Source organism: Pelodiscus sinensis, chromosome 8 (genome assembly GCF_049634645.1).
Source record: "Pelodiscus sinensis isolate JC-2024 chromosome 8, ASM4963464v1, whole genome shotgun sequence".
Lineage (NCBI taxonomy): Eukaryota > Metazoa > Chordata > Testudines > Trionychidae > Pelodiscus > Pelodiscus sinensis.
In genome coordinates this window covers 58,892,037-58,919,633 of record NC_134718.1, presented here as the reverse complement: position 1 = coordinate 58,919,633, position 27,597 = coordinate 58,892,037, and the positions used below count along the sequence as shown (strand labels likewise).

Here is a 27,597-nt window from a genome sequence, read left to right as displayed (position 1 = left end):
GTGGTTAGTGTCATGGCCTGCTACGGATGCCTGAAGGGATGCCAATGTCAGTTGTCCAGTCAGTAGCATCCCAGCCAATCACATAGGATCCATTCTTGAAGCTGTACTTAGAAACTCACCCTCAAAGGCATGGATTCAGTGACATATGCTTTTAAAGGGTGATTTATTAGAACAGTTGCCACTTCTTTACGAGCTGCTTGGATTTTTGAGCTAATAAAGATGTGCAAAAATATGCCAGCTATTCTCAAGTTCATTGACTCCATTCAGTGCCCTAAATTCTAATGTCTAACCAAATCCATTCCTCAAGTATAGAATTTATTTCAGAGTGGGATAATCATTAGATAAAAAATTAAATAAAGCCACATAACCATTGCTTACTTAGAATATGGGTACTCAAGTACAGGTCACCTCAGATACATTCTGATCACAGTTCATGTATAGTTGGAAAAGAACTAAGTGTTTTCTTCATTTAAAGCTGTGGTTCTCAACCAGGGATTGCCCAGGGCCTTAATCAGCTCATCTAGATCCATGATTCCCAACCTTTTTGATACCCGGGACCGGCAAACCCATTCATAAACTTTTGGCAGACTAGTAAAATTTTATTTGCATATGTGACGGCGAGTTGGGGGTTTCCCCGATCCTGCACCCCCGGAGCAACCAGAACCGTCTCCACCAGCCAGCAGAATAGAGAGGGGTTTATTGATTTTCCAGAATACAGCACAGCACGTATGTGATGTGGCTACCGGGGGCAGGGCCAGAATGGCTCAGGTCCCTAGGGCTAGGGTCCAACACCCCTAGCCCCCAGCTTAGCCTGTTCTCTCCATGCTTCCCAGACAGCAGCTGCCTCCCCCCAAGGCCCTGCCCCCCAGCCAGGTGCTGGTCTCCGCCTTCCTCCCTTTGTTTCTCTCCCTGGGAGGCTGAGCCTAGGTGTCTGGGTTAATACACATTTGGGTGAGTCCATGGGAATCACATCACAGCGCAGGGGGACACTCGGTTACAGAGCAGATAGACCCCCACTATGCCACAGCATATTTACATATTTATTACACAAATGATGAATATGCAAATAAACATTACCAACATGCCAAGAGCCCAGCCCCCAGAGTCCCCAGTGCCAGCCCTATTCCCTAAAGCCCCCACCCCTCCACTACCCCCCCAGTGCCAGTCCTCCATCCCAAACACCTCAGTGCCAACCCTCTGTCCCTTACAGCCCCCGCCATCAGACCCCCCCGTACCAGCCTCCTGTTTCCAGAGCCCTACTGCACCCAATCTCCCCAGTGCCAGCCCCTGACCCCCAATATTAGCCCCATCCCCAGAGCCCCCCAGTGCCAGCTCTGCCCCCATAGCCCTCCCCCCCACTACTAGCTCAGCCTCCAGAGATCCCCAGCACTAGCCGCACCCCAAGAGCCGCCAGTGCCTGCCCTGCCCCGTCCTGCCCCCTTACCTAGCCCTGCACTGCTGCCTGTGTCATGGCGGCTTTAGGGGCCAGGGATGGGTACACTGCCCAGCATCTCCCCTCCCACCACGGCTGTTGGGAGAGGGGCGTCCTGCCCCGCCTCTCGGCCAACCAGTGCTGGGCAGGGGCAGGGTCTCCTCCTGGCCATGGAAGAGCTCTTCCCTGAGCAGCGGGAGGGTCACGTGGCACAGGGTCTCCTCCCAGCCATGGAAGAGTGCTTCCCTATGTGGTGGGAGGGCTGTGCGGAGCAGATCCATGCGGCTCTCCAGCCACACAGAGAAGCACTCTTCTTCAGCCAAGAGGAGACCTCCGCCCTACCCGGCGCTGGTTGGCTGGGAGGCAGGGCAGGACACCCTCTCTCAATAGCCACACCAAGACCGGGGTACCCCAACCCCGGCCCCCAGAGCCACCACAGCCCAGCAGCCAGAGGTCTGTGGCCCAGCGGTTGGAAAGTGCCTAGTTCTGCAACTAGCTACATAATAAAAACTATGCAAAATAAAATTACATATGGTGATTTGTTTACACTGCTCTATATACCTTACACTAAAATCACAGAATCATAGAACACTAGAACTGGAAGGGACCTCAAGAGGTCATTGAGTCCAGTCCCTTGCCCTCACGGCAGGACCAGACACCATCTAGACCATCCCTGATAGATGTTTGCCTGATGGTTTGCAGCAGAAATGTTTATGTGGCCATCTTAAAATCTCTTTGTGGATTTTGGAGAAAGCCTTTGAGTGCCACACATGATAAAAAGCAGGGAGGCAGCAGCGGCAAAGCAAATGATGTGTAATGGGAGCTGCACAGCCATCACCACCACCAGAAATACCACTGAAGTTGAGAACGTGGTGGCACTTCATTTGCAGGAAGGCATCTTGCGTTAGGACTAAGCTCAGTGGGGTGGCAGGGGGCGTACAGATCCAACTACGGTGCGGTAGCAAGAATCTTTCAACTGAATGAAGCCTATACATATATGTATAATATTTATATTCCAATTGATTTGTTTTATAATTATACAGTAATACAGGTTGCATCTCTGTAAACTGGGACTCTCTGCGCTGGCAACATCCATGGTCCAGTTGGATCATGGATGTAGAGGGTCCCGGAGTGCTGCAGGGTTGGGAGGGCAGGAGCCTGGAGCCATGTGGCGGGGAGCTGGAAGAGTAGTGCGATGCAGCTGGGATGCTGAGGGGGCTGGGAGCCCAGTGTATAGCCTAGCTGGGCTGTCTAGGGGAGGGGAGAGACACCCGAGCTGCGGCTCAGCAGTGTCCCAAAGGTGCCTGACCAGGGAGGTCCAACCTGTAATGTGCTGAGACACTTTTATGGTGGATTTTGTAAGCAAGTAGTTTTGAAGAAAGGTGGAACTTGCAGGATCAAATCAGACTCCTGAAAGGAGCATAGTAGTCTGCAGAGTTTGAGCACCACTGATATAAAATGCCCTTGCCAGAGATGGACAAACTGGGCTTGATCCAAAGTCCTTTGAAATCAGTGGGTATGTCTAGACTGCATCCCTCTGTTGGCAGAGGGATGCAGATTAGGCAGGTCAACATTGCAAATGAGGCAGTGTCCTGCGCCTAATTTGCAGAAAAATGGCTGCCGCGTTTTGCCGACTCAGCACTTTGTCAGCAAAAAGTGGCAGTCTAGAGTGGGATCAGCCAAGAACGAAAGCCTTTTTCGACAGATCCCTTATGCCTCCTGTGACGGTGCGATGGGGTTCCCCCGTCTCCTGCACCCCGAAATGGCACAAACAGACTGCACCAGCCGGTGGAATAGAGGAAGTTTATTGCCTCTCCAGGATACAGCACAGCACAGATGTAATCTGGTCACAGAGCTGGGCTAGGATGCCTCAGGCCACCTTGAGATGGGGGAGACTGGGCCCCTAAATTCCAGCCCCTTCCCTAGGCTGTCTCCTCCATGCTCCCAGACACCAACTAAACTCACCCTCTTCCAGCCCTGCCCCCCAGCCAGGGCAGCATTCCACCTTCCTTTGTTCCTCTCCATGGGGGGTGTCTGGCCACTGGTTTGCATAGTGACTCATCCTGTTTTGCTGGGTCATGGTACCCACGGCAGCCAGTGGGGGTTACCCCAGAGCCAGCAGCATAGAAACCAGCCAGGTACCCCCACTCTGTCACACCTCCTGCAAGGAGGTTTACAGGATCTGTCGAAAAAGGCTTTCTTTCTCGACAGATTCCCCTCTAGACTGCTACTTTTTGCCGTCAAAGTGCTGAGTCGGCAAAATGTGGCGGCCATTTTTATGCAAATTAGGCGAGGGATATTTAAATCCCTGCCTCATTTGCAATGTCAACTTGCCTAATCTGCATCCCTCTGCCGACAGAGGGATGCAGTCTAGATATACCCAGTGGGTCTTTCCATGCCCTTCCATGGGCTTGGCATCAGGCTTCTTGTGTGTAACTAACAGTTTATTCACTGACACCTCCCCTTTTCCTGTTCACAAACACTTGGCAGGCAAAACTTGTTTGTTTGTGATTCAAAATGGTTTGACTATTTCATACGCGCAAAGGTTCACATACTTTTAGCCGCAGCAATTGCCTTGATGGCACAGTTTTTAAGCTTTTGTGAAGGGTTACATGGTAATATTAATGATCATCCAGGCAGGGGCCGGAACTTTTATAAAAAAGGAGGCTGGATAACTCAGAGGTTTCTAGCACTGCCATTGACAGATAAATTTGTCTGTCCACAGCCAGTGTAGACAGATAGGCTTCATTAAGTTGAAAGATTCATGCTACCGCACAGCAATTGGTTCTGTACGCCCCCCTGCCACACCACTTGGCTGTAGTCCTGACACAAGATGCCTTCCTGCAAATGAAGTGCCACCACGTTCTCAACTTCACTGGTATTTCTGACGGTGGTGATGGCTGCGCAGCTCCTATAACACGTCATTTGCTTCACCACTGCTGCCGCACATTATGGAAAGCAGGGAGGGGTTGGTCATCCCTCCTGCAGTTCACCCAGAGGCTTTCTCCAAAATCAACAAAGAGATTTTAAGATGGCCACATAAACATTTCTGCTGCAAACGATCAGGCAAACATATTCAAGCAGCTGTTTATGGGCTCTGACTGGCCACAGCAATGTCCCTGGGGAAAACTTCACCACATCTGTTCACAGAAAACAAATAATAGGGACCCTGCTACACCACCGCAGTGAATGAAATTGGGGGAAATTTCTGAAATATTCTTCTAACCATTTTTTCGCAATAACTCTACTCTTTGGAACATTTCCTCGTTAGTGTAGTGCTTCTGTGATGCATGAAGTCTCCCCACGTAGTCTCCTATTGGGAAGGGGAAGGGTCTGGAGGGAGGAAATGAAGGTACACAAAGCATTATCTGAATATGAATAATTAAATGAGATGATTAAAATCAAAAGATTAGATGTGTGTTTTTTTAAAAAAGACAGTTGACAAGCAGAGAAAATTAAATTGGCAGGGCTTGAGACCAGTTTCAAGTAATTTCATTGTCACACCTAATCTTGATTATATCTGTATTTTTAATTAATTAGCCCAGTGTAGTGTGCATCAAAGCAACCCCCATTCCAAGGGGGATGAGTTGGGAGCCCCTTCCTGTGCTGAGACCTCACTGAGCCTGTTTTTCCTGATAGCCTGGGCACTCAGTTACCCTGTCTAGTTGAGCCAGACACACTAGGCTCCTACAACAGAGGGACAGGGCCACAACCCCCAGGTTGCAGGAACAGCAAGCTGCATAGTTTGTGGGACCTTTTCCCTCAAGGAGCTGAATCCTAGATAAATCTATCTCCCGCTGAATAGAGGTCTGTCTGTCCAGCAAAAGCTTATGAATTTCGCCTTCATTCTCGATGTAAAGAGAGAGATACACAGACTCCTTTCACCCCAGATAACGTTTTTTACACTGGCTTGATTAACAAACAAACAATATTTTATTGAGTATAAAAGGTAGAATTTAAGTGGTCATAAGAGAGCACACAGAACAATGTAGGTTACTAATCAAAATAAAACCTAACATGCAAGCTAAGCTTAATACACTAAAGAAACTAGTTCCATATAATTTCTCACATTCAAAGCTGTTCTGATAAGCTTCTTTCACAGACTGGAAAGCCTTCCAGCCTGGGCCCAATCCTTTCCCCTCTGCAGCCTTAGATGTTTCCTTCAGTTGTCGCGGGTATGGCAGCCAGGGAGAACTGACAACTAAGACTCTCACTCCTTACCCTTAAATAGGTTTTGAATGAGGAGGGAATCCTTTGTGTTCAGTCTCAACTTCCCCTCTGCTCTTGTGCAAACATACAGAATCCAAGACTCATTCCAGCATCAGGTGACATGGCCATATGTATTGGTAGGAGCCACCATAGTCCCTCCTGCTAGACTTATAGAAAAAACAAGTCCGTTCACAGATCATTGTCCAGAGTATTGGGCTATTAAGTTCCTTGAGTACTACTGATGGTCCTTACTTAGCATGACTGCATTAGTAACACTGGTTTATACTTTATATTTCTGACTTTGAATACAGGAATGATACTTGTATACAAACGGGATAACCACATTCAGTAGATTACAATCTTTCCAATGATATCTCACAAAGTATAGCCCAGTTATGTCATACTCATAAGCATATTCCCATAAAAATATGGAATGCCCCATCACAGTAGGTCTCTCAGAGTTTCTGTTATAAAATCTCACATACAAGGGGGGAAATAACTCTGGCATAAAAATGTGTTCCAGGATGGAATTTACTATACACTGGCTGGATGTTTTAAAAGCAGGCATCTCAAACTCCTGGCCTGTGGGCCAGCCTTGGCTGGAGCAATTGCACAATCCGGCCTGAAGGGAAGTCTGTCTGTTATTAGCCTCCAAGCTCCACTCCTTCCTGCCATTGCCCCACTCTCTTCCCCCCTATGGCACCCTGTGCCCCGACCACATGACTTTGGAAATCATTGGTGGGGGGGTTGGTGCTGCGTGGCGGCAGCGGTCACACCCTCCCCATGGCAGCAGGAGTTTTAAAGTTATACAACTGCAGAAAAAAACAATGGCAGTTTAAAGTAAAAAATGTTGCAAACCTCTTGACTGTAGCCCAATCTAATCAATTTTAGAATTTAGCACCAATCAAAATCAAAATCTGTGAGGTAATGAATTTAAGAAAATGTGAATTTTAGAATTTTAGAAAATCCTCTCGTGTTCTAGCTTTAAAATACCTATATTAGGGTGACCAGGTAGCAAGTATGAAAAATCTGGACATTTTTCTTTCTGAGGGAGGGCGAGTGTAATTGCATATATGACAAAACTGCTATTAATGGAATGTCTGCCTACCCTAGTTTTGATCTTATATTCTGATTTGCTTGGTTAATTTTTAGGCCACAATTTTCAAAAGTGGCTAGTGATTTTGAGTGCCCAGCTTAAAATATCTTAAAGGAGCCTACTTTTCAGAGGGAAGTTCTCAGCCCTTTCAGAACCCACAGATGACCATAGTCACCTGCTGTTGTGTTGTGTTGCATACCCTGTCAGCTTGTTTGCAGTGTTCCTCCTAAGTTACTAAGCAAATCACATCCTGTTCTCTCACTGTAAATACTTTTTCCAGCAAGCAGAACTTAGGGCAACAATGCCTGGGCCTCCCTTTCATTAAGAATGAAAAGCTTTATCAGCCGAGGAACTATATTTTGGGTTTTTTCAGAGAGAACAATGCTGAACTCTTGTAAGGTGCTTTTCTTATTGCAGATTGCAAATACATGGGGGCCAGGTAAGCCTTATGCAGCTCCTTCTGGCTCTCAAATATATATTGATAAAGATGAGAATAAAATAGAACTGAATAATTGGGGTAGCTTTGGTGTAAATGAAGCTCTTCAATTTTGGACACAAGGATGGTCTTTTTGTAGTGAAACACATTTATTATAGGAGATGAAAAGCCATATTTGCACCTTGTTCTAAAATATAACAGCAACAGAGACACTGTTGATAATGCAATCAAAGCATTTTGGACTCTTTTAAATCATGCACAAAGAAACCTTTGAGAGAAAATAACTCATCACTCTCAAAGACTGGATGGATTAGTATGCTCTGTTTATTATGTTTATAGTAGATAGTTGTAATTTCACATTCGACGGGAGAGGAGCAAGAATAAATTATAGCATGTAAGCACTAGTGTTACACTTACTGGTTTTAAAAGGAAAACATATTTCTTTTTAGTGCGCCTCTAAAGTGTTGTAAAAGTACTTTCCATTAGTATGCTGATGGTACACATAACAATTATTTATATGTTTTAAAGCACTGATTCTTTTTTGTATAAACAAGTAGCTAATTATCATCATTGTATATAGTGTATTACTGTATGTATGACAGAATCTCTTCATTGCAGTAATGCAGTACATTCCTTTTAATTTATTTCCTGCTTTTATCATTTTTGTACTTTTGAGAGATTACAGTTTGTAAGCAAAGATGGGCAAAAAAAAAAATCGAGGCGATTTTTGTTTTGTAAAACCTACAAAGGGCAATTAGGGTGGCTCGGATAAAAGAGATCCTAATTTTGAGTAAGTGGCAGAGATATTAGCTGAATGGTTCTGGTTTTGACCCATCTCTAGATAAAAATTCCACAGATGCCTAAAATGGTTCAGAAGTCGCATTTTGTTCAGACAGGTTTCATCACATTGAGAAAAATTAGCAATGAAAATTGGCATAGAAGTCAGTTCTGATTTTGATTTTAGTTGCCATTCTGGATCTGAGGGTAGACAGTGAAAGTTTCCAAGTCTTCAAGGGTATGTCTACACTACCCCGCTAGTTCGAACTAGCGGGGTAATGTAGGCATACCGCACTTGCAAATGAAGCCCGGGATTTGAATTTCCCGGGCTTCATTTGCATAAGCGGGGAGCCACCATTTTTAAAACCCCGCTGGTTCGAACCCCGTGCAGCGCGGCTACACGGGGCTCGAACTAGGTAGTTCGGACTAGGATTCCTATTCCGAACTACCGGTACACCTCGGTCCTAGTCCGAACTACCTAGTTTGAGCCCCGTGTAGCTGCGCTGCACGGGGTTCGAACCAGCGGGGTTTTAAAAATGGCGGCTCCCTGCTTATGCAAATGAAGCCCGGGAAATTCAAATCCCGGGCTTCATTTGCAAGTGCGGTATGCATACATTACCCTCCTAGTTCGAACTAGGAGGGTAGTGTAGACATACCCCAAGTGTTCTTGTTTGATTTCACTGTGTCTTTTGTTAGCGTGGATGGAAGAAGTCACCTCTCAGGGATACCACAGGAAAAGATCCCCTGGCAGATGGAAGGAGCTAGTTGGAAGATACATTTTACATTGATTCTCCATTTGAGAAGGATACCTTGGAGTTAGTGACAGTTCCTAGCCTTACGGGCATGTCTATACAGCAGCGTCATTTCAGAATAACTGACATTATTTTGAAATAATAAAATGTGTGTCTACATAGCAAACCATTATTTTGAAATAATATCAAGATGGAGGACTTCTTACTCCAACTCCTATAACCATCATTTTACAAGGAGTAAGGGAAGTTGAAGGAAGAGTTCTTCCTTCAACTTCCTGCTGTAAAGACAGCACCAAAATCTGAATTAAGCTATTTTGATTTCAGCTCCGCAATTGACATAGCTGAAGTTGCATATCTTATTTCAACTTTTCCCTGCTGTGTTGACGTACCCAAAAAAGTCCCCTCATTCCACCCTTGCAAAATAAGCATGTAGACAAGGTGAACAGATTAGTTGATGCCTGTTTCTGTATTTTAGATATTTATCTTATAAACAGAGTAAACTCAGAATTATACTGAGTTTGGGATCCACTGAGTTCTAACCCAGTCTTTCCTATTGTTGTGGAAATCAAAGATCCAGAGTTTACATCAAAACTCAAACCTGCTGCAGCATGTCACAGGGTTTCTGCAGCACTTTCACGCTGCCTTTAAAAATATCATTTCTACGGATTATTTTTTTAAGAAAAACATTATATTGCTCAATGAATAACATGTGGCGCAACCATTGGTTACAGCAGTAGCTGCTGTAGAGCCAAAATGCTGGTCCTAGATTTTGTGTATTTAAAGGGCAATGAGGTTTAAACAAAATATACAACTCTTCCTATATATGTTACTGGAGGAAAATTGGTAACAAGTGTTTGATTAGTGGCCCTTGAAATAGACACCTGTCCTGAGGCAGAAGTGCAACCTTCCCCAATAATCTAGCAGAGAAAGTCTCTTCCCGACTCTTGCAATTTACACTTGGATCTGAAACCATCAGAATAATTTTGTCAGCCTAATGTCATCATTCCTCTACAATTTTTCTGTGTTTGAAAACAGTTTTATCTCTCCCTCCCTCTTTCAATCTTCCCTCTCCCCCAAACAATAACAAGTTTTCATTAACAGGTTTTACAAAAAAAAGTTACTGGAATTTTTTTTTTACAAAAAGTTTGAAGGAAAAGAAAATTGGGGAATTGGACTGTTCATGTGCTTAAAGTTAGGCATATAATGCTAAGTACTTTGCTGATGGGGGCCTTTACCAAAAGACCTATTTTATCAAAATATCTCCCAGGGAATAAGTGTGGTCCTATAATTATGAATGCCAGTGTCCTCTGCTTTTCAAGATAGGGTTTCCAGATGGTTTCAACAAAAATACCAGACACACTTGACATTACATCACAATCTACATTACATCTTATTTAAAAAATGCTGGACGTTAATATTTTCTCATTAATATTTTCTCAATTTGTTTCCCAAACAGAAAGCTCAAATACTGGACTGTCCGGTTCAAAACTGGACACCTGGCAACTCTATTTCAAGACATAATTAGCTCAATGAAAATGCTGTTGGCCAATTCCAAATGTTCAAGTATGTTTAAAGTGTGAAACTCGGATCTTATATAGAAATTAGCAAATAAACCTGGAGTGAACATAATAAAATAAACATGGAGTGAACATAATTTATCATGTAGTATTTGTCACTATGTTGTATTTAAATAAATCTTTTCTGACATCTTTTTAATAGCTTCCTCTATTAACCTGGACAGTTGCTTAATTGAGATGATAAACAGTTCACTGGCAGGTCCTCTGTGTTTGCCAATTCTAAATAAAGACACTAAAAGGTTAAAACTGACCTCCTATATTTTTCACCCCTCCCTTTTTAAAAAGCCATTCTGTCTGTGTGCAACCTTGCAGGTGTCAAAGCAAAATTCTTCCGAAATGGGAGGGGCAGTCTGCTGGAGATATTGCTCTCAGAATTGTTTTTAGTTCCACTGCGTCATCACAAACATATGGTTTCACTTCCAAATGTTTAACATTTCCTGCCATTTCCTCAGGAAATCATTCTTTTCTGTTTTTTAAACTTTTGAAACTGGATAGATATCTTTATTGGCAGGCCTGCAGACAATGACACAATAATTAAACTCAGTCCAAGATAAGCTTCTGGTCACATGATCTGCCCAATGAGCTGTCTTTTCCTTTCCTGGCTGCAGTCTGTAGTCAAGAATCTAGATATGGAATAAAGAGCGCAGCTTACCCTGGTTTTGCACTTTTTAAACAAAATTGTCACCTTCTGGGCTTGAGCTGAGACGTATGATTTTAGTTCTTAGTCCAGAACATGGTCCATATATCCCAAAATACTAATGCAGGCCAGAATCCTGCAACTCACTGAGCAGGGTCAACTGCAGGATTAGGACCTAAAACAAAAAAATTGTCACCTAAAAGGAATGGGAACAATCACACCATTTAAGTTATCTATCAAATATATCCCCTTTTAAGGGGACATTATCAAATACAAGCTGACTCAAGGAAACTGGACTGAGTCTTATGTTTAGCTGGAGTTATTACTGGCGTTTCCTCTTTCCTCCTTAAAAATGGGTTAACATTTTCATAGCTGTATCAGCAGGTGTGTGTTCATTTATTCTCTTTTATATTATCCATAAAAACAATGTTTTACTTGTTTCCTAATATTGTTTTCTGTATCTTGATTACCTAATGTCAGTCTGTTGAATATATCAGTCTCAGACTATTCAGACAAGATATATGCTCAGATAGTATATCAATTTTAGGATGAATGTTTCCCATGCTATCCTATTATGACAAATTTTAAAAAGCTGCAAATAATTGTACTGCAAATGATTATGCTATCCAGAAAATAAGACTATGCAAAGAGAAACATTTAAAGTACTTTAAATGTTTATATAACTTTGTACGTTTATACTGCATAGCGTGATATTTTAATCTATACAGGCAGTCCCCGGGTTACATGGATCCGACTTACATCAGATCCCTACTTACAAATGGGATGAGGCAACCCCGCACTAGCTGCTTCCCCCCAGCAAACCAGGGAGACGCGAAGCTAGCGCCCCCCCAGCAGATCAGGGAGACGCGGAGCGGCTTTTCTCAGCAGACACCTCAGCTTGAGAATAAAGGACTGAGGGAAGTGAGGTGTGGGACAATAAAACTGAGCTCTGGAGAAATGTTTGGCTAGAGTTTCCCCTACAATATGTACCAGTTCCGACTTACATACAAATTCAACTTAAGAACAAACCTACAGTCCCTATCTTGTATGTAACCCAGGGACTGCCTGTATTAAGAAATATTACTTTTTGCTTTGTTCATTTTATATTGTCTTGGCTTCAGAGTTGGGGTCTATTAAAAGGGGCGGATTCCTAATTTGGGAGAAAGATGAATGACATGGAGACTCAAGATATTTTTTGAGTGTATGTTATTCACAGTAAGTACACAACTGTTGTTAACCTTGTGCTGAGACAACAAATGCAGCAAAAGGTTTCTGTGTAATTCCACCTTCAGAACGCCAGCTAAACCTCATCTGAGGCCCTGTGCCTTTGGCTTCCCACAGGTCTCTCTTTCAGCTCCCCTGTTGCATTGCAAACTCCTATTGACTTTGCTGCCCCCTATCACCGTAGTCCAGGAAAGAATTAATGTGCATGTGTAACCCACACGCTGACTGGGTGTGGTACACTCGTCCATGTTGTTGCACTTAGACCACTTACAGAGAGAGAGAATGAGTCTCCTTTACAGTCTTAGCTGAGAGCCAGCTGGCTTTTTAGCTCAAGCAGCAGAGGCTCATGCACTAAGTTCCAGAGGTCTCAGGTTTGGTTCTGCCCATCAGTGTTAGACATTCACATGACTTAAATGCTTTGGTGGATAAAGGTTTGTGCCAAGGTTCTTTCAGCATTGTTTTCCAAGTCTCATCATCCCAGTGCCTCTCTATGCCTTTCCCCACCATCTGACTCTTTTCTCCTTCATCTCTTTCTGACCTTCTCTATTTCAATGAAAGGATTCTCATTTTTATGTCCTCACTTGAACTGAGCAAGTACTTTTTGGATAGCTGTTGCTCTGCAAATGTCTTCTCTCTAGGAACCTTGCCAGCTGTCTACACTGGCTGCTTGAATTTGCGCAAGAGCACTGACTTTGTAATGTACAAAATCAGTGCTTCTTGCACAAATACTTTCCCGCTCCTGCTCGGGCCAGTGTAGACAGGGAAGAACTGTTTTGCACAAAAAAGCCCCAATGGCTAAAATGGCGATCGGGGCTTTCTTGCGCAAAATCCCGTCTAGACTGGCCACGGATGCTTTTGTGCAATAGCACTTTTTGCGCAAAGCATCCGTGCAAATCTAGATGCGCTTTTGTGGAAATACTTTTAACGGAAAAACTTTTTAAAGTAGTTCTGCAAAATCATGCAAGTCTAGACGCAGCCCTGGTGTTTGTGCTGCATATGTAACCGTCTGGTGAATTTGAATCTGGGACCTTGGGAGCTTAGTGTAGGAGACTCTACCCTCTAAGCTAAAAGCCAGCTGGTTAGCTCTCAGCCCATGTTATAGAGGTCTCTTGGTCTTATCTGTTGCTGTTGTCTAGGTGCCACTTCACGGAACAGTGAACCACACTAGGTGTGTGGGTTACACATAACCATGCAGCACATGCTCTGCCTCTTCCTGTCGCATTCCACCTGCATGGGGGCCTTAGAGGAGGGGCAAAAAAGCACAAGTGGTCTTCGAGAGAAGAGGCATGAGAGGTGGGTGGGGGTCAAGCATTCACTTTTGTGTGCTTGGCAAATATATGACACGTACTGGATCAGACCTATGGTCCGATGTGTTCAGTATCCTGCCTCTGACAGCCATGGGTACCAGACCCATCAGATCACAGACAATGACTTTGGGTGCCCCTTTCTGCCCCCTCCCCTCCATGGGAATCATGGGCAGGGCCACCGAGAGAAGAGGCTTAGCAGGAGGTGTGGCCACATTCAAGGTGCTGGGGCCCATAAAAGATTAATCTGGCCCTTTAGATGCTTAGCACCCCCTCTTTTTTCTGAGAGTGCTTGAGCCCCAGAGCACCCAGTAACTGTGCATCAGAGGATGATGCAAGAAAACCTGCAATCCATCTGTATAGGTGGATGCAATCACTAGATTTGTGACCAATCCCTACCTAGGAGGTAGAGGATATTTGGTTCCCACTGCCTTTATACCCATATAAAATCTGGCTGCAATCTGGCCATAAATGAGCATGTCTAATATCTGATATGTATTTCACCTGGGGATTACATCCTGTAATTGCAGGGGATGGGCATGATGAAATCAACTCAAGTGATGTAGAATCTCCAGTGAATGGATGTTTCATTCATAGCTTCCTGTGTTCACCTATGTTTTTCCTGCTAGTAGAGGGGGAATGATTAAAAGTTGCTGCACACACTAGTACAGCTGTAAAACAGAAGTAATCCAGGCATTGACAACTTGTGTGGGTTTTGTATGTCTGTTTTCAGTGTTATGTTATGTGTTTGAAAGTGAATTGTTTCCATAATAACAGCGACTGCCATATGGCAACGAGGAAGGCGGTGAGAAGAACGCTTAAGGAAACACAATATGTTGTTTGACATTTTGTGTAGTTTTAAAGGAATAATGTATCTGATGTGTGTGCAGCCGCTCCACGCTGACTAGTGCTTAGTGCTGATCTTGCAACGGTCACATTTGATACCAGCTGGTTCATACTTGTGTCATTTCAGTTTGTGGGACTCTTTTTCTTTTTCCTTTTAGCTATTAACGCATAAAACACTTTTCATTGTAGTCAGATTGCTGTTTGGTGCTGAACAATGATGGAACAACAATTCTAAATAACAAACACTGGGAGAAATAAACTTAAGGAGGATATCATGTGAAACTCAGTCTCATCAGCACAGATGCTCCATGTGCAAAGCCCTGGTTACTGCCCATTTAATTGATAGCACACAGATTTTAAATACTTGTAAAATATCTATACACTTATAAATACATATATATTGGAGAAGGGCTTTAGCCAGAAACTCAGACTCTAATTTTCTCAGAGTTTAGCAGCATTCTGACCAATTTTTAATATATATAAGGGGAACTGGCCTGAGGATAGAGCTATTGCAAGTTCCCATTAATTCCAAACTTTGATGCAATTACGTGTGCAAAATCACTTTCTCAAGGCTTCTGGTAACTCTCTTTATGTATTGTTTTCCTTTCTCTCTCCCCCATAATAGAAACCAACATAGGAATTGCCTTCTGAGTCTATATAAATCCAGAAGTGAAAGGCCCAAAATTGTCATCTTGTCATGCTTGAATGGCATTAGTGGGACTTTTTATCTGCACTAGAACTGTAGAATAGAGCTCATACTTGCCTAGTGGGTCCATTATATTTGGCTTTGATTTTCCAAGGTGGGATTATATTTTGAAGTCCTTGGCTTTGATTTTCCAAGGTGGGATTATATTTTGAAGTCCTTATACTGTGCTCACTTGTTATGTTTTAAAATTCTAGCCAGCCCAAAACACATAAAGAGGATCTTCAGGTTTTTACACTTTTGTTTTCTTCTTTTATTGCCTCTAGAGAGAGATTATTACAGTTTGTGCGACAAGCAGCCAATCGGAAGGCTTCTCTTTCGGCAGTTCTGTGAAACTCGACCAGAGCTTGAGTGTTGCATTAGGTTCCTTGACTCAGTGGTAAGTTAATTCTTCTGATATTTGCAGTGCTTTATTGCACTCTGTTCCTTGGTAATGAACTTAAGCACGTCACTGTAGGAGTACAAAAAATTATCCATTGTTTCCAGGGAGTAACATTCTCTGCATGAGCACAAAGACATGAGTCTTTCACATATTAGGCTTCTGCAGAATATTCTGTTTGTCACCATTAATATCTCTACCAGATCAATAGGCAAAAATATTTTGCTCCCTCTCCTGAAAATTCCTCTCCACCCACCCCGCACTGGTGGCTGAACCCATGCAATGTATTGCAAGGTCAGGATCTTATTAAACATCAACTCTTTCTTTGGATTGCTTACATCGATGGTAAACAGGATGGCAGTTGGTTCTAAGAGTAATGGGTTAGACCAGTGTTTCTCAACCTTGTTTTTATAAAGTAAAAATAAAATATAAGTACAGGCAGTCCTGGGTTACGTACAAGATAGGGACTGTAGGTTTGTTCTTAAGTTGAATCTGTATGTAAGTAGGAACTGGCGTCCAGATTCAGCCGCTGCTGAAACTGACCAGCGGCTGACTACAGGAAGCCCAAGGCAGAGTTGCTCTGCCCCGGGCTTCCTGGAATCAGCCGCTGATCAGTTTCAACAGGCTGAATCTGGACGCCAGTTCCGACTTACATACAAATTCAACTTAAGAACCCCAGGCGTCCCCAAGTCAGCTGCTGATGAAACTGATCAGCGGCTGATTCCAGGAAGCCCGGGGCAGAGCAACTCTGCCTCGGGCTTCCTGTAGTCAGCGCTGGTCAGTTTCAGCAGCGGCTGACTTGGGGACACCTGGGTCAGAGCAGCTGGGGTGCTGCTGGGTTGCTCCAGTAGCGCCGCTTCTCGGCGCTACTGGACCAACCCAGCAGCACCCCAGCTGCTCTGCCCCAGGCGTCCTGATTCAGCTGCTGCTGAAACTGACCAGCAGTGGCTGAATCAAGACGCCTGGGGCAGAGCAGCTGGGGTGCTGCCGGGTTGGTCCAGTAGCGCTCAGAGCGGCGCTGCAGGACCAACCTGCAGCACCCCAGCTGCTCTACCACAGGCGTCCGGAGAAAAACCTGGTCTGCTGGGGGGGGGGGGGGCGCAGCTAGTCCGCTCCCCCCCCCCCCCCAGCAGACCAGGGAGACGCGGGCGGGGGACCGAGACGCACCGTGGTCCCGCCGCCCGGGTCCTCCGCGGCTTTGCTCCGCGTCTCCCTGGTCTGCTGGTCTGCTGGAGACCAGGGAGATGGGGAGCAAAGCCTCGGAGGACGCCGGCAGGGGGACAGCTGCGGCGCGTCTGGGCTCTCCCGCTGCCTGCGTGCTCCGCGGCTTTGCTCAGCGTCTCCCTGCTCTGCTGGGGGGGACTCCCCCCCAGCAGACCAGGGAGACGCGGAGCAGCTTTTCTCGCCCTGGAGGACACGGGCGGCGGGACCGCGGCGCATCTGGGTGTCCCGCTGCTCCCGTCCTCCGGGGCGAGAAAAACCCCGTTCGTAACTGCGGATCCGACATAAGTCGGAGCCGCGTAACTCGGGGACTGCCTGTACTCACATTTTTCAGACACACAATAATGTTTCTACCCTAAGGGTACTTGTACCACTGATTGAGAAACACTGGGTTAGACTATCTTGCTGCCTTGCCTCTCTGACAAACAAATCAACTTTTAGCATTATACATTTCACAATTTCCACATGCTGTGGAGGATGCTCACATTTTTAACTTTCAGATTGCTGAGTAGAGCCAAAAGGTTATTATTTTGTTTAAGAATATGTCCAAGATTGTACTGTTATGCTGTATATCTGTCATAGGAGGACAGTGACAGAGCTAAAATGATTATTTTTCAATGGAAAGCTTAGTTTATTTTACTTTTTTATATATACAGTATTTATATTATCTTTTAAAAATGTGTAAGCCACCTCAAATATTTTTAAGAGGCATGGTAAAACTAGGAAGGAACAATCAGTTTCACACATACAGAGTGGGAAGCGACTGTCTAGGAAGGAGTACGACAGAAAGGGATCTAGGGGTTATAGTGGACCACAAGCTGAATATGAGTCAGCAGTGTGATGCTGTTGCAAAACAAGCAAACATGATTCTGGGATGCATTAACAGGTGTGTTGTGAGCAAGACACAAGAAGCCATTCTTCCGCTCTACTCTGCGCTGGTTAGGCCTCAATTGGAGTATTGTGTCCAGTTCTGGGTACCGCATTTTAAGAAAGATGTGGAGAAATTGGAGAGGGTTCAGAGAAGAGCAACAAGAATGATTAAAGGTCTAGAGAACATGACCTATGAAGGAAGGCTGAAAGAACTGAGTGTGTTTAGTTTGGAAAAGAGAAGATTGAGGGGGGACATGATAGCAGTTTTCAGTTATCTAAAAGGGTGTTATAAGGAGGAGGGAGAAAACAAGAAGCAATGGGCTTAAGCTGCAGCAAGGGAGGTTTAGGTTGGACATTAGGAAAAAGTTCCTAACCGTCAGGGTAGTCAAACACTGGAATAAATTGCCCAGGGAGGTTGTGTAATCCCCATCTGTGGAGATATTTAAGAGTAGGTTAGATAAATGTCTATCAGGGATGGTCTAGACAGTATTTGGTCCTGCCATGAGGACAAGGGACTGGACTCGATGACCTCTCGAGGTCCCTTCCAGTCCTACTATTCTATGATTCCATTTTTTAAATGAAGGAATGAATGAATGAATGAATAGTGCCTAGCACTGAACATTCTGTTACACTTGCATCAAGTAGTTGTCAGAGAGTAGCCATGGAATAGATTCTGCAGAGCAGATAGCTTCCGTCTTGCTGGTAGTGCAACTATGTAGCCAAATGTATGTCTAAAGCTACCTTCGTTAGCTAATGCCCACAGGTGGCTGCTAGAAAACCAGAAGCTTTGTCACGGAATGACTCTCTTCATCCACCATTGAAACACAAGCTATCATTGAAGTAGATTTTAGCTACTACACCACAGTTTACTTCAAGAAGTAAGGACAGAAGTGCACAGTGATTTTTGTTTGACTGAAGAAAGTGCCTTCAGTGGTCCATTTAAAATGTGTGGAAATTATTTTTTACCTTTTTTTGTGTGTTTTCCATTTGAAAGAAAAAAGGAAGTTTCCAAAATTCAGAGAGGATACAAAATTTAGGGACTCAGGATACACTGCAGAGTTTTTCCGGAAAAACTACACTTACATCCACACTGCAATTGCATTCTTTTGACAGAAAGTTGAAAGAACGCAGGGGTTTTTCCGACAGTGGTAAACCTCTTTCTACGAGGAAGAAGCCTTTTTCCAAAAGAGCACTTTCAGAAAAAGGCGTGTGTGGATGGGGAAGAGGGATTTTTTTTTAAAAGAATAAGCCTCCAGGAAAAAGCACAGGTTCCCTGGTGGCCACTCCATCAACAACAATCAGAACTTAAATGCGAGATAGTGTTTAATGAATGTGGATGCTATCTTTCAAAAAAGCACATCGCTTTTTCATTCTGATTTTGCTGTGTAGATGCTCTCTTTGGAAGGACGTTTTTCCAGAAGATCTCTTCTGAAAAAGCTTCTTCTGAAAGAAAACTGCAGTCTAGATATAGCCTCAGTGTTCCACTATTATCTATTTTTAAGAGGCTTGGAAGGATTAAATTGTTATTGGTAAATGTCAATTTAACCATACACACAGAAACCAATGAAAAAAATATTTCCATCGATGATAGTTACAGGTGGGTAAAGTAAGAAATTTGCTGCTAGAGAGTTTGATTTAAGAAAGTTTATTTTCTTTGTATATTTTGACACGTGATGTTGATTAATTGTATTTTAATGGTTAAGAAGCTTTAACTTTTTAAAAATCTGTTTAATGTCATTAAATAATTATTGTCTGATTCTCCTCTCCATCGTTTGTGACACCTGGAAAATTAAAATTGATAAAAATATAAAAAGATGCTTAAAATAAGCATGGATGTTATCTGTCAGAATTATTTTAAAAACTCAAATTCTCTGTTTATAATATTTATATTCCAATAATGCCTAGGAATCTCAGAGATCAAGGTACCATTGTGCCAGTACTAGACAGACACATCGTAAGAGAATGTCTCAACCCTGAAGAGCTTCCAAAGCAGGGTGAAAGGATTATTATTATCCCCACAAAGGTGTATATCATCTTGTCACAAAACGCAATCAGGTTTACAATATGAAACCGTAACCTTTCTTTACACAAAGTACGGGGAGTATTCCTGAAGGCACTCTTCAAGTTTAGGGCAACACACTGCCTCGTCTTCCTGCACTCCTTAGTCAGAGATCCTAGCAGCCACTCACGGAGCAAAACCAGCCAGCAGGGCCGACAGACTCCCTGGGCCTCTGGGCAAGGTGAGGAGGAGCAGCTCTGTGCCCCATGAAGGGGCAGGGTCTTGGGAAGAAGGGGCGGGTTTGGGGCTGGCCTCCACCAGGAAGCCCTTAGTGCCACCTGGAGCACGCTGTGTGGGGCTCCAGCCACCACTGCTGCTGCTGTAGCAGTGACGGTGGTCAGGGGCCCCAGGCCCTTTGGGATCACTGGGCTTTAGAGCAGTTGCCTCCTTTGTCCCTCCATCGGTGGGCCTGAAACCAGCTATGGTATTTCAGTAGCCTCCTGGCTGTGGTGCTGTGGCCACATTGCAATAAAACACCTTCAGCTGACTCGGGTTCACGGGGCTCAGGCTGCGGGCCTGTACAACTGCAAGGGTAGATGTCTGGACTGGGTGGAGCGTGGGCCCTGGGACCCTTCCCCACCAAGGAGTCCCAGAGTCTGGTCTCCAGCCCAGGCTTATGCCACTACTCTGCCATTTTACAGCCCCCTGGACCCGAGCTAGCTGACACAGACCAGCCCCGGGTGTTCTGTTGCAGTGTAGACATACCCTGAGACAACAATGTTGTGATGGGATGAAAAGCAGCTGGCCTCATTAAGGGTTGTGTCTAAAAGCTCCAAACCCCAGTGATACCTGACAAATGTGCCAGGACTGCTCTGTGGGGAGGGCCTTGACCAACACCCTTGGCTTGTTGCTCTGGCTCTTCATGAACTGGGCTTGTTTAGTTTGGAAAAAAGAAGATTAAGGGGGGACATGATAGCGGTTTTCAAATATCTAAAAGGGTGTCACAAGGAGGAAGGAGAAAATTTGTTCCTCTTGGTTTCTGAGGACAGGACAAGGAGTAATGGGCTTAAAGTGCAGCAAGGGAGGTTTAGATTGGACATTAGGAAAAAATTCCTAACTGTCAGGGTGGTCAAATATTGGAATAAATTGCCAAGGGAGGTGGTGGAATCTCCCTCTCTGGAGATATTTAAGAACAGGTTAGATAGACATCTGTCAGGGATGGTGTAGACGGAGCTTGGTCCTGCCTTGAGGGCGGGGGGCTGGACTCGATGATCTCTCGAGGTTCCTTCCAGTCCTATGATTCTATGATTCTTGTCCTGTGTCCTGTTACAATTACAACAATTAAGGCGTAGCCCATAGCCATTACATTGAACGGTTGCTACTGAATATGACCCCTAGTCAGACTGTGTGGTGTGGGTCTTGGAAGACAAACCAATTCCTAGGTTAAGCAGATGAGGATCATAATAAGACCGATTTTTTTACTTTAGAGCCCTGTTCTAAGACCACCAGAAATGTGAACCATCCATGTTATAGAGAAGCACAGCCTTCTGGTTGAGCTGTGAATTCGTTACTCTGTCTAAAGCAGGAAATAGAACAAAACGTTTTTACTTCATGCCATATAAAAATGAGAAATAATTAAAGATACTTAGCTCTTCATTGGAGAATATCAGAGCACTCTGCAGGATGGTGAGTATTATTATCCCTGTTCTACAGGGAGAGAAACAGAAGCACAGAGAGGTTTAGTGACTTGCCCAAGGTTGCACAGCAAATCAGTAGCACAGCCCAGAATATACTTATGTCTCCTGCCTTGCCATCCTCTTTTTTAACCATCAAATAAACTGTTGCCAAAAACAGGCAACAGGAAATGGGGTGGGGTGTGTGTGGGGGGGTGCAATTTACAAGCACAGGAAACTGGAACCTGAGGAATTCAGTCAAAATCTTTTTTCCACATGCAAGTCAGACTCAATTTAGAGAGAACTTTTTCACTCCTCTGATTTCCATTATAAGGAGTATCGACCTGCATTAAATATTGAAAAAACAATCCTTCAGCCATAACAAGGACCTAGCCTGATTTCCTAGGGAGACCAGTTATATGGCATATTAGATATTTGCTTGCATTTTTAAAGTATTCATTTTTTATAATAAAGCAAGTTCCACAATCACTAAAGTTAGCACAGGAAACATTTTTCTGGCTGATACAGTTGTTGGGTTGTTACAGTGAGAGTGTGACAAGAGAGGCTGAGAAGGTAAAAAGCACAGGCTTGATCCCCTGCCGCCTTGCACTCTTCAGAGTCATTTACATCTCTGCCAAGCGAGTGCTGCGCCGGCTGAATTGCAATAGTAGCATTATGCTCTCACTTTGCGCATGTATAACTGACTACACGAGGTGGATGGCAATGGAGAATCAGGCCCTATATTTTGAAATAATTTTGTCTGTGTTGTCAGTGCTGAGCCTGATCCAAAGCCCTGGGAAGTCAGTTGGGGCAAGTTGTGAGGGCGTGCATGGAGACCAGTTGTAATGGCGTGCATGGAGAGGCAGACATGAGTGATGGTGATAAGAACACAGGTTGAGTCTATTGAAAAACATAGGTTGAGTCTATGCGCAAAGTGAGAACATGATGCTACTACTGCGATTCAGCAGCATTTTAGGACTTTTCAAACACACTCAGCATTTGGCTTAACTCTTCTCCCATTGAAACCCGGTCACAACACCTCTTGTCTCCAGTGAGGGAAGGATAAGAAAATCCCACCCTGCAAAACCTAGAATTCTTGAAATTCACAACTTGTTGGATTTAGGATTGAATAGAGATTAAATGTAAATACTTGTCTCCTTTGTACCCGGTGTTCTCTCTGCCAGATAATGTGTTTACATTTAACTATGAATACCCAGGGTGGCTGACAGACTTGCGGGGTCCCTGAGCAAGATGGGGGTGGCTCTGGGCCCCTGGAAGGTGTGGGGCCTCAGGCGGAAGCAGAGATGCAGGGGCTAGCTACTCTCCCTCAGGCAATCCTTCAGGGACACCATGGCTGTGTCTACACTGCACCCCTTTTCCGGAAAAGGGATTCAGATTAGACACTTCGGAATTGCAAATCCGCGGGGGATTTAAATATCCCCCGCGGCATTTGCATTTACATGGCTGCCGCTTTTTTCCGGCTTGGGGATAAGCCGGAGAAAAGCGCCAGTCTAGACGCGATTCTCCGGAAAATAAGCCCTTTTCCGGAGGATTTCTTATTCCTACTTTCAAGTAGGAATTCCTTTGAAAGTAGGAAAAAGAAATCCTCCGGAAAAGGGCTTATTTTCCAGAGAATCGCGTCTAGACTAGCGCTTTTCTCCGGATTATCCCCAAGCCGGAAAAAAGCGGCAGCCATGTAAATGCAAATGCCGCGGGGGATATTTAAATCCCCCGCGGATTTGCAATTCCGACTCGTCTCATTAGCATCCCTTTTCCGGAAAGGGATGCCAATGTAGACGTAGCCCTGGTGTGCTGCTTAGGGCTCTGGTGGCAATTTAAAGGGCTTGCAGCTCCAGCCACTGCCATTTCCACAGTAGCCCTTTTAAATAGTCGGGCACTAGAGCAGCTGTCCTCTTTGCTCCTCCCCGCTGCCCATTGGCAGGCCTGTGTGTATATTTAACAGACATCTTGCCACCAGCCATTTTGGGAGAAGTGGTTGCTCTCACTGAAGTCAGTTGATGTGTGGATGCTTTGCACCCTTGAAAATAGAGCCATTTTCAAAGTGTTTAATTATGAAGTTCGGTCCCTAACATTAGCATTAGTCTTGCTTTAAAAATTGTCCGTGATGGAGAATCCACCTATGACCCTTGGCAAGTTGTTCCAGTGGTTAAGTTCCCTCTCTGTCACAAATGCACACCGTATTTCCAGTCTGAATTTGTCTAGCTTCCACTGCCAGCCATAGGATCAAAAAATTCATGGAGGATAGGTCCATGTAGTGGGTTGGAGTAGCCGACCACTGACCCCAAGGGGGAGGAGCAACTCCCTGAGCCTTGGTGAGCAGCACCTGGCACTAGCAACCCACCCAACGGGAAGCCAAGAGGCGGGGCCCAGGGATATAAAAGGCTGACCAGAGAGCCCAGTCAAGCCCCAGCGACCAAGGAAGGTGGAAGCTGGAAGCCTCTGCCACACTCCCAAGAGAGGAGCTGGACCCTGGGGAAGCTGAGGGCTGGCTGGGGCCACCGGGCCCATTACTGGAGGACTGCCTGAAGAGTTTGTTTACCTGGCTGGAGGACTCCGAACCACAGTGCCCAGATGACCTGCTCTGGACCCAGGAACAGCCCGAGGAGGGTAATGAAAGCAGCCCAGGGATAGCTGCCCCGTTTGCCAGAAGGTCAGCGCGTTGCAGTATGGATCCCCGCTGACCCAGCGGCCGACTGCTCGGCTGCTGCTAGGGCCCTGGGTTGGGACACAGTGGAATGGGTGGGCCTGTCCCCCCCCTGCAACTCCACTCTTGGGTGGCAGTCTCTCCTCTCGGCTGTTCCCGTGCAGCAGCCTGTATCAGCCAGACCCCTGCTTGAGCAAGGGGACTCAGCTGGGGTTGTTGCAAATGGGCCTTGAACTACTGCCCCACCCTGAACCACGGCTCGGACTTATAAAGTGCTTCCCTGCAGCCCCACCCTGAACTGGGGCTCAGATTTATAAACTGCCTCTCTGCAGTCCCGCCCTGAATCAGGGCTTGGTCACACAAACTGTTTTTCCTTCCACCCACCCAGAACCAGGGTCTGGGCCTTGTACCAGGGCCAGCCCGAGCCATTCATGTGCCCCAGGCCCTGGGAGCATGGTGCCGCCCCCGGGAGTGTGGCACATGCACTGCTCCACCCCCGCCCCCAGCTGATCCAGCAGCCCCGTGTGGTAGCCCGGTCAGCTCGTAGCTTGGGCCGGCTCTGCCTTGTACTAACTGTCTAGTTGTCAGTTGCCCCTCCCTGAAGTAAGGTCGGGCCTGAGAACGGTCCTTGGGGTATTTTGTCACCCTGCCCGGAACAAGGGCTGGCGCGGAAGGACTTTTTATTATAGACGTGTGTCAGGGGAGTGGGTTGGAGTGGCTGCCCACTGATCCCGAAGGGCAGCAGCACCTGCCTGAACCCCACCGGGCTTCAGTCCACCAATGGCTATTAGCCAGGATGGGTAGGAATGGTGTCCCTAGCCTCTGTTTGTCAGAAGCTGGGAATGGGCAACAGGAGAGGGATCACTTGATGATTCCCTGTTCTGTTCACTCCCTCTGGGGCACCTGGCAGTGACCAGTGTCAGCAGACAGGGTATTGGGCTACACCGACCTTTGGTCTGACCCTGTATGGCCATTCTTATACTGTCACATTATGCCTTTCTCTGCTAAACTGAAGAGACCATTATTAAATATTTGTTCCCTGTGTAGATACTAAGGCCGTGTCCAGACTCAGGGGTTTTTTCGGGAAAAGTAGCCTTTTCCCGAAAAAACTTCCCCTGCGTCCAGACTCAAGCCGCGTTCTTTCGAAATTATTTCGAAAGAACGCGGCTTTTCTTTCGATGGCGGTAAACCTCGTTTCACGAGGAAGAACGCCTTCTTTCGAAAGTTCCTCTTTCGAAAGAAGGCGTTCTTTAATGTAAAGAGGCCGTCTTCGAAAGAGAGCATCCAGACTCGCTGGGTGCTCTCTTTCGAAAAAGCGGATTTCTCTTTCGAAAGATCCGCCTGCAGTCTAGACGCGATCTTTTGAAAGAGGCTCTTTCGAAAGATGCTTTCGAAAGAGCCTCTTTCGAAAGAAGCCTGCAGTCTAGACATAGCCTTACAGATTGTCATCAATCATCCCGTAACCTTTTTATTAAGCTAAATTGACCTTTTTGAGTCTATCCCTGTAAGCCAGGTTTTCTAATCCTTTACACAATCTTGTGTCTCTTCTCTGAGTCCTCTCCAATTCATTAACATCCTTCTTGAAGTGTGGGCCCCAGAATGGGATACGTTCTCCCAGCAGTGGTTATGCCAGAGTTAAGTTCCCAGAGGGGTCAATTCCAGCAAAAGGAGAGAAAAAAAAAGAATGGAGAGGAGGGGAGTATAAGGGATTCTAAACATAGTGTCATGCTAGAGCCCGTTGCTACAAGGGCTTCCGGAAAAGGCCAGTTTTGGCTCTGAACCAAAATTGGGGCCACAATTTTGTAACTAAACCGTTCTCAAGCAAGATAAACTACTGGAAAGTTTAAACCGGCCGCCAGGAATTTTAAATGTTTCCTAGCAGTGCATTGCATGAGGTTCAGATTGTGATGCCGTTATGTACTGGGGAACAGGTGTGCTGTTGGCTAGAGTGTGCAGGGATGTGTCAGTGTGTCCTGTCACACAGAAGAATTACAGCTGTGCTGCCAGGTGCCTCTCATAAAGGAAGGCCTGTGTGTGGAAAGAGATTAGATACTTTCTGTGAGCTATTTAGTGTGAAATAGGCGATCCTTAAAAAGAACAAAGCATATGTAGAGATGGCTTGCAAGTGACAGTGCCCTACCTTTGCACTAAAACTGGTGGTTTTAAAGTGCACAGGAACAGAAGGACGGTGCTGTGGGTGAAGAACTGGGCTAGCATTTGGGAGATCCCAGTGTGGCCACAGCCAAGTCCCTGAATTTCTCTGTGGCTATTTTCCCATCTGTGTAATGGGGATAGTAGGCCTTCCTTTCTCCCATCCTCTGACTGTCCTGTCTGTTTATGGTGTAAGCTCTATGGGGCAGGATTGTTCCTGCTGTGTATGAGCAACACCTTCAGCAGCGGGGCCATGCTCTTGGCTAAGGAATATAAATCACAAGACTGTCTTTTCTTCCCCAGGCAGGAGGGACATGGGTCACTGTGTATGTGGGGACCCAAAGTGCCCCAACACTGCCAGACCTTTGGCAAGTGAATTGTGTAAACCGAACAGCGACCCCAGAAGCAGCCTCGACAATCAGATGTCTTACCACACCTGTCCTGCGACCAGCTTTCCCTCTCACCTCATCCATCCCAAATCACATGTTCCCCCCACAGCCCCCTGGACTGTCACAGCCAAGGAGCACAGTGCTCAGATAACACTGTCAACAGGCATGAATGCAAGATTGCTCAAATATGGTGGTCAGCTGGCAACAAAGGACCCCCGTTAGCCATCGGTCTTCTTAGCTTGCGCCATCAATACAGGCTTCTCCTCTCAGTGCAAGAGGAGAAGCCCAGCCTTGAATTGCAGGCATTCCCACACTCCTGCTGAAAAGTCGTTATGCAGGTTGGACCTTCTTGATCTCGCACCGTCGGGACCTGACTGGTCCCGAATGAGAGAATTTGCCAGACATGGGAAGGTCTCCTCCACTGGCCCCTATACCCATCACCTGCTGCTAGCAGGCTGCCCAAGTGCAGTCTTTGGTCTTTGATAGACTTTCAGAGGTAGGCGTTGTACAAAATGAAAGTTATTAATACTGCAGCTGGTTATTAATACTGTGCCTGGTTTATGATTCAATTAAGTCTCTTGCAAACCCTTACAAGTTATTCCTAGGCTGCCTACCAGGCACTGTAGCATACTTATAGATATTCTAGCAAAGGAAGAAGGTCCTTAAAATAAAGAATAAGCTGTGCTAAAATAAGCTGATCAATATGTAGCTCACCTGTTAGCTGTATACATTTCCTGTTTTCAAGCTAGTGCCTGCAGAACTAGACTATGGTAACACAGTGCAGGATTTGAACACGAATACTTCATAATATAATATGCATATACAGTGGCTCTGATTTTCAGCGGATCTCTGCTGTGTCATGATTTCCTTTTGGACTGGTCTACTGCCCATTGTACTGCCCCTCTCAGTTCCTTCCCCTGCTTCCTCCACCCACTTTGCCTTGAAGAGTCCTAGCCATTTGGGGGCTTTTCAGTTTATACCATGAGCCACAGTGGGTCTGAGTGGAGGGAGCCATGAACAGACTGGCTGACTCAGGCCAAGAGAAATAGAAGTTCCAAATCTCTTCCCCCACCGAAGAGCAGAGATACGTTGTACTTGCTTACACTGTACTAACATAAAAGAGCATCCTGCAGAAATGTAAGGTTCGTGATTTAAGGACAGAGAACAGCTTTTTACTGCTGCTAGGTACTGGATCCCAACCCTGATGATGACCCATGTGGGGGATTTAAATGACTCTCCAGGTGACATTTAGTTTTA

At 45.4% G+C, this 27,597-nt stretch overlaps 1 protein-coding gene across 3 annotated transcripts in view; it reads left to right on the top strand.

Moving 5' to 3' along the window:
- The window catches only part of GRK5 (G protein-coupled receptor kinase 5), a 264,271-nt gene that overhangs the window by 146,826 nt on the left and 89,848 nt on the right, over positions 1-27,597 (top strand). For all 3 annotated transcript variants that reach the window (XM_075935366.1, XM_075935365.1, XM_075935364.1), the window contains exon 3: positions 15,260-15,372. In XM_075935366.1, coding sequence (XP_075791481.1) covers positions 15,260-15,372 — 113 coding nt within the window. The remainder of the gene's footprint in view (positions 1-15,259; positions 15,373-27,597) is intronic.